The 11,080-nt window shown below is 38.0% G+C and overlaps 1 protein-coding gene across 1 annotated transcript in view; it reads right to left on the bottom strand.

Annotated features, from left to right (window-relative positions):
* LTN1 (listerin E3 ubiquitin protein ligase 1) overlaps positions 1 to 11,080 on the bottom strand; it is an 87,460-nt gene that overhangs the window by 3,221 nt on the left and 73,159 nt on the right. The window contains exons 28-31 of the mRNA XM_006163268.3: positions 8,090 to 8,261; positions 7,042 to 7,262; positions 4,875 to 5,069; positions 3,881 to 4,048 (exon numbers count right to left, since the gene is read on the bottom strand). Coding sequence (XP_006163330.2) covers positions 3,881 to 4,048; positions 4,875 to 5,069; positions 7,042 to 7,262; positions 8,090 to 8,261 — 756 coding nt within the window. The remainder of the gene's footprint in view (positions 1 to 3,880; positions 4,049 to 4,874; positions 5,070 to 7,041; positions 7,263 to 8,089; positions 8,262 to 11,080) is intronic.

Genomic DNA, 11,080 nt, shown 5'->3' with positions numbered 1-11,080 from the left:
ACGGTTTAAGTCCTGAACCTGGCGGCTTAAACTCACGCTGGGCGCACATGCAAACATGCCCAAGATCCCGAAAGGAGAATGGAAGAGAAGGGATTGCAGTGTCGCCATTCCCCTGGGGGATGATTTCTTGCTTTCTGTCTCTGTCTCTCTCTGTCGTTCTGGCGAGCACACACGTCCTATAGCAAAAACCTCTACAAAAAAAAAAAAAAGAATTTAGAATATTAATTTTGACGAAGCTAAGAGAGATGGGAAAGCAGAGAGACAATGAACTGCAGAAGAAGCAGGAGAAAGGAGTTGATGAGTTCCAGGAAGTGAAGAAATTCTTACAATATCTGAAAGAGGAAATACACACCATAAAAAAGAATCAAATCAAACTGTCAGAGATGAAGGCTATAATATAGGAAGTCAAAACCTCCCATGAAAGTACTAAAACCAGACTAGATCATACAGAAAATCGAATCTCAAATGTAGAAGATGGAATCACTGGCCTAGAAAAATCCACCAGGGGGAACCAGCAGTTAGCGAAATGGCTACGTCGCTGGACTCCCACGTAGTCGACTGCCGTTCGCGTCCCGGACCCGGTGACTTAAAACACGCCAGGCGAATGTGTGTATGTGTGCCCAAGATCCCGAGAGGAGAATGGAGGAGAAGGGATTGCGGCGTGACCATCCCCCCTGGGGGGTGATTTCTTGTTCTGTCTCTATGTCTCTCTCTGTCTGGCGAGCGCACGTGCCCTGTAGCGAAAACCTCTCCAAAAAAAAAAAAAAAAGAAAAGAAAAAACTACCAGGAAGATTGAGACAACTGCCCCCTCAAAATGAGAATATACAAGAAATACTAGATACCATCAAACATCCAAACATCTGGATAATTGGTATCCCAGAAGGCAAAGAGACCTCATAGGGCATTGATAATCTATTCCATGAAATCCTGCAAGAGAACTTTTCAAACCTAGAGAGGCATTCAAAGATCCAGTCCCAAGAAACACAAAGGACCCCAAATAGAATCAACCCAAGAAGATTTTCTCCAAGACATGTTATAGCCAGATTGAGCAAAACCACAAATAAAGACAAGATACTAAGATTGGCAAGGGAGAAACGTCAAGTTACCTACAAAGGATATCTCATCAGGCTAACGTCAGACCTCTCATTGGAAACAATGCAAGCAAGGAAAGAATGGGAAAATATATTCAAAGTGTTAAGGGAAAAGCATTTTCTACCAAGAATACTGTACCCGGCAAGATTATCCTTCATATGGGAAGACAAGACAAGAACATTCTCAGATAAGCAAAATCTGAAAGAAGTTATCAATATTAGACCAGATCTCCAAGAAGTTCTAAAGGGAGTGCTATACCAAGAAAATTAAATACAGACATACACAAATAAGAGTTCAAAAACTAAGAAAATGGCCAACTTGATCGTAGGGACACATCTGAATTTGAATATTACATCCCAGAGTTTAATCGGAAGCTCGGACCACAACAAAAGATGGAGTGCATGAGAAAACTGGTGAAATAGAATTTTATGACTTTTGACTAAAACATTGCTGAATTTCTTCTAGGCTTTGTTTTCCAGTTTTAAAGATTTTTGTCTTTCCTAGAGCTGTCAACAGGTGCATGAACCTACTATTTGAACAGAATCCTAATCTGTTTCCTGGCTTTAAATTTTAAGTAAAGCCCTCTTGCATTTCTTTGATTTATTAAAGCTAAAACTGCTTTTCTTGATATTAAAAAATATATTTAAAAATATCTATTTAATGACTGTAGTAAGGTCTATAGCATCAGTTAGGTGCTACTTTATAGTATATTCATTCTACTCAGAGTTTCATGTCTAAAGTTAGATGTGTATTCATGGATATGTATATACCAGCTGAACTTGTTACTGAAAGTAGTTAGATTATTTAAGAAATTTTGTTAATCAATAAAATGGAGGAAAAAAAAGAATAGAAAACAACTGTAGACCAGTAATAGTGTGGAAAGAGGGTGGGAAATGGCAGAGGGTGAGAAATATGGGGGAAAATACATAAATAAATATATATACACACATGTATAGATATATAATATACATGTATATATATATACATATGTATATATAATATATTATATATATAATATATATATTTTAAAAACTAGAAATGGAAAGCTATTGATAACATGTATGATTACGCCACTATTCAGTTTATTCTGGATGGGAAATCACATTTTGTATGCTGTGACGACACTCAATGAATGAATCTAAACTAATTAATTAAAAATAAAAAACATTTCATTAAAAACAATCTTTTTTGCTCTCTCCATTTATCATCAAAATCAACTGAATATTACCTTGAAAGGTATGATCCTTTCTACCTAGGTTCATGCACACAACCTTAAGACAGAGGAAAGATCTCCTGAGAAGCAACTTTACAAAAGGCAATTTCCTTTTCAATGTGATGTTTGTAAAAGAGAAAGGGGCTCTGATGCCAGAAGGGCCACAACCTCCTCTGTGGTCTCCAGATCTTACAAGTCCATCTATTTCTTAAATGCTGAGAGGTGTATTAGAAATATCTATTTATTGAGGACCAGCAGTTAGCAAAATGGCTATGTCGCTGGACTCCCACGTAGTCGACCGCGGTTCGTGTCCCAGACCCGGGGGCTTAAAAAACTCACGCCGGGCGCGTGTGCGTGTGTGCCCAAGATCCCGAGAGGAGAATGGAGGAGAAGGGATTGCGGCGTGACCATCCCCCCTGGGGGGTGATTTCTTGCTTTCTGTCTTTCAGTCTCTGTCTGTCTGGTGAGTGCACACACCCTATATCATAAACATCTCAATAAAAAAAAAGAAAGAGAGAACCAGCAGTTAGCATAATGGCTATGTCGCTGGACTCCCACGTAGTCGACCGCGGTTCGTGTCCCAGACCCGGGGGCTTAAAAAACTCACGCCGGGCGCGTGTGCGTGTGTGCCCAAGATCCCGAGAGGAGAATGGAGGAGAAGGGATTGCGGCGTGACCATCCCCCCTGGGGGGGGATTTCTCGCTTTCTGTCTCTATGTCTCTCTCTGTCTGTCTGGCGAGCACACGCCCCTATAGTGAAAATCTCTCCAAAAAAAAAAAAAAAGAAACATCTATTTATTAAAGTGCTACCCATCTCCATAAATTACTAATTATCTCTTGCAGATTTTGAAAAACTACTTTGGAGCCAGCAGGGTGGCACAGTGGTTAAGGTGGCTGGATCAGACATGGCTCTGCAGTTCAACTCCTGGGCTCAGAAGCTTGGAAGACATGCCAGTTGTGTGTACTTGTATGCCCAAAAATCCCAAAAGAAGAAATGAAGAAAGAATTGTGACAAAGTCAACCCCCATAGCAGGTGCTTTCTCACTTCCCTACCCACCCCTCCCACCCACCACCACCATCTCTCTCTCTCTGGAGAATGTACATGCCTTTTAGTAAATTTAAAAAGAAGGGCCAGCCAGTGGCATGATGGTTAAGGTGGCTCAATCCAATGTAACTGAATGGATGGGTGTGTGTGTGTGTGTGTGTGTGTGTGTGTGTACATGCACACATATGTTCATACCCAAAATCAAGAGAGGAGGAAGGAGAAGGGACTGTGGTCTGGTCATCCCCCTGGGGGTGAGTTCTCACTTTCCCTCTCTCTCTCTCTCTTCAGTGAGTATACTCACTCTATAATAAACTATAAAAAAAGAAAAATATAAATGAAACATTACTTTTTAAGAAGTCTCTCATCAACTACAATTAGGAGTTGAACATATACTGTTTTCTTTTACAAAGTTAAATAACATATATATGTATGTACTTATGTATGTGTATATGTGTGTGTGTGTGTGTGAGTATACATGCATATATGAATGTAAATACATAAAATATAAGTTAATTTCCCTTCAGACCTACCAAGCAGGCAGAATGGAACTTTTTCTTGCATGTTCTACAGGCTTTTTTGGGAAGAGAATAGTTGAAACCATGAATGACTGAGAAACAGATCATGCAATCTTCAACACCCTCAAAACGTTTGTCTACGTTATTTTTCCACAATGCTAAGCCTTCCATAATACTTCCATTCTGTTAATGAGAAAAAAATAAGAGTTACTATACACTCAATACCACAAATGTTATTTTTATTCAGTTTCACAAATTTCAAAGTTGTATTTCTGAAAGAGAATCTGCTTATCTATATTCACATCTCTTAAATTTTATGAATTTTTTTTAAAAATGACCTTTCATATTTAAGGAAGCAAATGTAATTTTTCTCCATTAAAGATCTACTTTAAAGGTTCCTAACCAATACTCCAAGTCTTATAGTCTCAGCTTATGATTTGATGGAACTTTTTAAATAAATCATTTAGCTTAGTTCTATTTGTTAACTGAACATGATGAAATTATCTCAGCATCTCAACTGATTATTTTTAGCTCTGAAATATTGGTGAACATATTTGTTTTCAATATTTTTTCTTTACTGTAGAATGATATCACAATGTTTAATACTGATTATTTGTTTAAAGATCAAAGGTCTTTTAGAGTAATGACATTTTTCTAACCAAAGAAGAGCTGAATGTAAATAAAGCTCAGGAAGTATCCACCTGTCTAGTACCTTTCAGAAGCTGCCCTTGCAAACAATTTTCTTAATATTATGTATTGTTCTACATCTTCCAACAATATCAACAACAGTGAATCTTCCTCAAACACCAGAAAATAAACAACAGTCTTAAAAACTGAAACAAAGATGGCAGGGTCAAATCACTGAGGAATATATCTGTGTTTATCCAGTTCAGTCTAATAATAGCCATTTCCACCTTAAGCAGAAAACATAGAGTTTGTGTTTAATTGCCCTTTCACATTGATTACCTCTTTCTACTTTAGAAGACCAAATGTGTGAGCAGAAACTTACTTGATGGGTGAGGTAAGTGCTTAACTGCAGCATCCAGTTCCGCCATTGCTGAACAGCCACTCCAACTCTTTTCCCACTTTCCACTGTTATTGACCCCAGTGGGTAATTTGAAGGCAGCTGTATTATAAGTTCGATGACAATGTCCTCAATAGAGTAAGTGGCCATTACTTCACGGGTAGTAGCTCGAGCTTTAACCTGCAACACAAGAAATGCATTTTTGTCATCCAAAAAAAATTTTCTAATATGCTATTAGAAATTGAAGCCTTCCTTTAAGAAAAAGCAATTAAATACATTTATTCATTTGACATGAGAGTCAAAGGAACTTCAGGAAATGGAATTTGTGGACAATGGAATTAAATTGTGAGTTTATTTTGGTGCAAAAACGTTTTGAAATCTATACATAGTTTTCTCAAAATATGCATTTCCCACAAATTGTTTGAGGACTTTTAGTATTTCATAAATAGGTCTAAATACTTAATTTGTCTTACAGTAATTTTAAAACATTTAATTTTTGTAAAAGAAATACACCAGGGGACAGCAGGTGGTATGGTGGTTGAAGTGTTGGACTCCCACATGGCCGACTGCGTTTCTAGTCCTGGACCTGCAGCTTTGCTTTCTCACTTTGCCTTTCTCTCTCTTTGGCCAAATTAAATTAATAATAATAATAATAATAATAATAATAAATGAAATTAAATAAGTAATTTTTTTAAAAAAAATGAAAAAAAAAATACACCACTCACTCAAGCTGTGCACATGTGCAGGTGTGCCCAAAATCCTGAGAGGAGAATGGAGAAGGGATTACAGTGGGGCTATCCCTGCTGGGGATTTCTCACTTTCTGTCTCTGTCTCTGGCAAGTGCACATGCCCTATGGCAAAAATCTCCCCCTAAAAAGCATGTATGTTTTGTCACATAATAGTTTTTGAATAGGCAAATTATAGAATGGATTATTATCCCTTCTCTTCCAGAGTATCAAATACCATTTCTGTCTACCAAATCTCTCTCTACCAATTAATCTTCTGAGCTTTAGAGCCAAACGTCAACTGCCAGAACACTTCCATTTGGCTTTATGGCTTCACATTAGTATTGCACACTAACTGTAAAATACACATTGATCATCCTTTACAGACTTAATCTCACTTTCCTATGACCAAGCTAAACATCATATCATCATCGTTCTCGATCTACCTCAACCTAGATGTTAACAAGTGCAAGGTTTCCTAAATCACTGCCATCAAATCTCACATCTTTTTATATTCCTGATACTTCCCTCATCAGGCCCTATTCCTTTGCTTATAATGTCTAATCCAACCATTTTCACTAACTTTTCATTTGAACCTAAGTTCTATGTCAATAGTCAAAGCAATTTCACAGATTACAAATCTGTGCTACTGCCTGAATAAAAAAAAATCTCTGGTAAATGAGCAAATACTTTAGGCTATTATTTGAGGTCTTTCCCAACACGGCCAGTTCAGTCCTATGGCAGTCTGCTCTGAGTACTGACCTTTAGGAATCCTGCTCTACATGAATACTGTATTACTCATCATTTCTTAGGAAAATACAGAAATTACACTTTCATCCCCATGCTTTTTGCTTCCATACTACTGGGTTGTCGGAAAAGCCATGACACACATGTTTGCATAGAAAATACATCATGACTTTTCCAATGGCCTAATACTTTCTCTATATTGAATCCCTTTCCTTTCGTTTTCCCCTGAACAAAATCCTGCTCAAAAGTAATCTTTCCCCACAAAATCTCACCTAATCCCCTTAGCCAGGTGAATCGTTCCCACCCAAATCACAGTGCATGCTTTAACATGCTACTTTCCAGTTTCCAATGCAAAAAATGCTCTCTTCCCTTTATTACAATAGAGTATATGCTATTACAGGACAGGAATCCTACCCTAGTAAATTATTCACTCCCTAGGTGACTGGTACAGAATGCTAAGATCTGTAAGCATCCCAATACATAGTTTTAACAAATGCTATACCACCACTTCATTCATGCACTAAGTGATTCTGAAATCTGACACATAAGGATCAGAAAATAAAGCACATTAATTTTGTAATATCTGTATCGAAGGCTACAATTTTGTGATGACATTCACACTGACAGAAATTAACCAATATTCAAATATATTTTCTAAACAAAGTAAAAATAATACAAACCGTCATGCCATTAAATAGTTGTGTACTTGTCTGTACTGAAGATATTTCTTGAAAAGAAAGAACATTGCTGACATATTTGCTTGTAAATCTATCTACAATATTGAAAACACGCTTTTCACTGCTATTCCACCACAGCCTAACCATGGCAGGCAAGTCTTTCAATGTCATATGATAGACTGAACAAGCCAAGTGTGGAATATGGTAAGGAAGAGTTGCTGTTTCTGAGGAAAAAACAAATTCTGAATTAGTAATATGTATTTCTCAGACAGAACTATACACTAATATTAGAATTTTCCTTAGAAAGTCATCTTTAATTCCTCACTGACAGTGCTATAGCTCATAAAAGAAACACAATAGAGAAACCAGAAATCTAGAGTATTAGCATCCTCCTACATATTCAAAATTAATCATAATGCCAAAAGAGGAAAGAGGAGTGAAAAGTCCCAATCAATGCTGAAAAATCTGTCTAGAAATAGCATCTTATATTTCACATGAAAGGCCATAAATAAAAATAGAACCCATATTGTTTTTAAAAAGGATAAATTAAAGATCCTCTGTTATAAATTCTGAAAAGGAGTTTGGCCTCTTTTATTTTCTCTAGAGCTCAATAAACTGATGTGCAAAAGTCCTACCTCAATACCCCTAAGAAGCAGGCCATCCTCAGATCTCCAAGTCATTAAAAAAAATTCCTGTTCTTAGTAAATCATTTATATACTGTGGTACAGCTCTATGTCAACCCTCTCAGCTAAAATCTGAGCTTGCAGAGTGAAGAAAATAAAGTTTATTCACCTTAGTCTCCCCAACTGAAGACTACTTACTTATATACCTATAAAATGTCACCATAAAACTAGTATTTATTGAGATTACATCTAAAAAATGCTAATCTTAAAAAATTTCTTAATTCTTCATGACCTATTCACAAACTCTAATTATTTGTCCCATTTAGAAATTCGGAAAATCTTATATTTCAACATTCTCATAGCCAGGACCTACATTTAGAGTTATCTCCCACACCCCCAGGGAAAACACAAACATATACCTTACTGACCTCTAATACTCAGCTGTAGCTCCTCAGTAAAAAATGTTTTAGGGTCCTTATTAGAAAGCTCAATAGCTGTCTCTGAGTAGGTTGGATTTTCCGGCATAAGCCTAAACAGGTGATAGAGCAATTTATTCAAACTCTTTGTTTTCCGAAGATACATAGAATATAGAGCCCGGAGCTAGTGGGGAGAGCAAAGAGTGTGTCAGTAAATCCAACTAAACCAAGAAAATCAGTAGAAAAAGAACAAATCAAAATATAATAGGTTCTATTAGAATACAACCAAAAAATGAATTTAGCTGGACATTCAGAATTACATGGATGAGTCCTACAGAAATATATGCCATATTCTTACTTTCCAAACATGCCATATGATGTGGCACTGTTTCCCTTCTTATAAACTAGCAGCCATTCCTAGTAGCCACTCATTAGAAACATGCTTCTGGGACCAGCGGTTGGCATAATGGCTATGTCACTGGACTCCCATGTAGCCGACCATGGTTCAAGCCCCGGACCTGGTGGCTTAAACTCACACTGGGTGTGTGTGCGTGTGTATGTGCCCAAGATCCCAAAAGGAGAATGGAGGACAAGGGATTGTGGCGTGGCCATTGCCCCTGGGGGGGGGGGGTAATTTCTCACTTTCTGTCTGTCTTTCTCTCTTTCTGGTGAACACATGCACCCTATAGCAAAATCCTCTCAAAAAAAGAAAAAAAAAAAAAAAAAAAAGCTTCTAAGATCTTTCATAAATGGCCTCTCTGCAAATACACTTTCCTTGGTTTAGAGTCTTTCTGAGCTAAGATCATCAATTTACATTCTCCAGAGATGACTTTCTTACTCTTCCACCAAGTCTTCCACTTATTCCTTCCACACCATCCACAGCATAGTCCTTAATCTTTCAAATACCTGTCTAACACTAATCTCATGGTTTTGGTTTTTTTGTTGGTTTGTATTTGTTTTTTGAGAGAGGGATTTTAGCTATAGGTCGTGTGCATTCACCAGAGAGACAGAGACAGAAAGTGAGAAATCATCTCCCAGGGAGAAAGGCCACACTGCAATTCCTTTTTCTCCATTTTCCTCTGAGGAACTTGGGTGTGCATGCACATGCGCCCAGCGTGAGGCTTAAGCCACTGGGTTCAGTACTCGAACTGGGCTCAACTATATGAAAATCCAGTGATGTAACTGTTACATCACCTGCTGGTCCCTAAAACTAATCCCACTTTTATGGCTGATCTCACTCTGTATCAAACATTGCAGCATTCTTTTAGGGCAGAGAACACAAACTAGTAGTACAAAATACCTTGGGATAAAAATATGGATTTCTGGTCTGTTTTATAAAAGGAGGAAAACCTGGGTCCTGGCATAGTGGTTTGAGGCGATGAACTCCCATATGGCCAACCGTGGTCAGAGTCCTGTACCTGGTGGCTTGAAATGCTGGGCACATGTGTATGTGTGCTCAGAATGCCAAGAGGAGAATGGAGAAGAGATTGTGGCAGGGTCATCCCCCTTAGGGGGTGATTTCTTAGTTTTTCTCTCTGTCTCTCCAGCAAGTGGGCACACCCTGTAGCAAAAATCTCTCCAAAAATAAATAAGAGGAAAATTTGACTGGGAGTGCCACAGACATCTGTGTGAGACCTAGGTTTTTCAATTCCTCTTATCCTTCAATCATGTAGCTTGCATTTTTCATATTTTGCAGTTCTGTGGTGTCTAATATGATTTCTTCTACTGCACATCTCTTCATAGTACAAAGACACCATTTTCTGAACACTATGAACAATATAAGGATCAAATCACAGGATTTGGAATTGATTCTTTTTATTTTTTTAACATTATTTATTATTGTTGTTCTTGTTATTTTTTAAAATTGTTACAGGGCGCATGCACTCACCAAAGGGATACAGAGACAAAGAGAGAGAGGGACAGAGTAAGAAAGCAAGCCACCAGGTCTGGGACTTGACCTGTGGTCAGTCATGTAGGAGTCCAGGGCCTTAACCACCATACTACCTGCTGGCTCCTGGAATTGATTCTTAAAATATATTGACCAAAGTGCCTTCATGATGGAGAAATCTGTGGGCACTATCTTTACTGAGTAACCGAACTTAACCTCAACATAAAAGGACGCAGTGATGCGCTGTGTCTTCTGAGGCAGTACACCGAGGACACATTACAACTTGTACAGTAAATACTCTTGCTGACATTAGCCAGAATCTATCCACCATCAAACAATCAGAGAAATTCAAATTGCACAACAGTCTACAAAACTGCTTGCAAAAGCAATGACAAGAAAGAAAACAAAAGTAGAGGAATTATAGGTTAAAAAAATTGAACAAATAATGGCAAACAAATGCAAAAATGATCTTGACTGGATCTTCAATAGAGAAGATGCAAAAAAAAAGGAATTCTTTACTTCCAACAAACAACCATAGCCAATCATGGTTCGAGTTCCAGAACCGAAGACTTGAAAAGCATGCTGGTGTGTGTGTGTGCGGTCTCAAAATCTCAAGAGAAGAATGGAGGAAGAGGAATTGTGGCATGGCCATTCCCCTTGAGAGGTAATTTCACTTTCTTTCTCTCTCTGTCTCTGTCTCTCTCCAGCAAGCACACACACTCTATGGCAAAAACCTAAAACAAAAACAAAAACAAAAATGTGGTATATTCATACAGTGGAACACTATTAAGCCATAAAAAGAAATGTAGGAGACCAGCAGATGGGGTAATGATTACATTGCTAGACTCCCCACAGTAGGCTGTGACTCAAGTCCCGGGCCTGGCAGGTTAAAACTTACACCGGGCATGTGTGTCATGCCCAAAATCCCAAGAGAATGGAGGAAAAGGGATTGCAGTATGGCCATTCCCCAACGGGGGTGATTTCTTGCTTTCTGTCTCTATCTCTGGTGAGCACATGCACCCCAGAGCAAAAGTCTCTCTAGAGAAAAAAAAAAAAAAAGAAAGAAATTTAGTACTGACATATGATATGGTAAGACATTAATGAATCCTGAAAAC

This window comes from Tupaia chinensis, unplaced genomic scaffold (genome assembly GCF_000334495.1).
Source record: "Tupaia chinensis unplaced genomic scaffold, TupChi_1.0 Scaffold141724_1, whole genome shotgun sequence".
NCBI lineage: Eukaryota > Metazoa > Chordata > Mammalia > Scandentia > Tupaiidae > Tupaia > Tupaia belangeri.
Note: the sequence above shows the minus strand (reverse complement) of the source record. Positions and strands in the feature narration are given on the sequence as shown.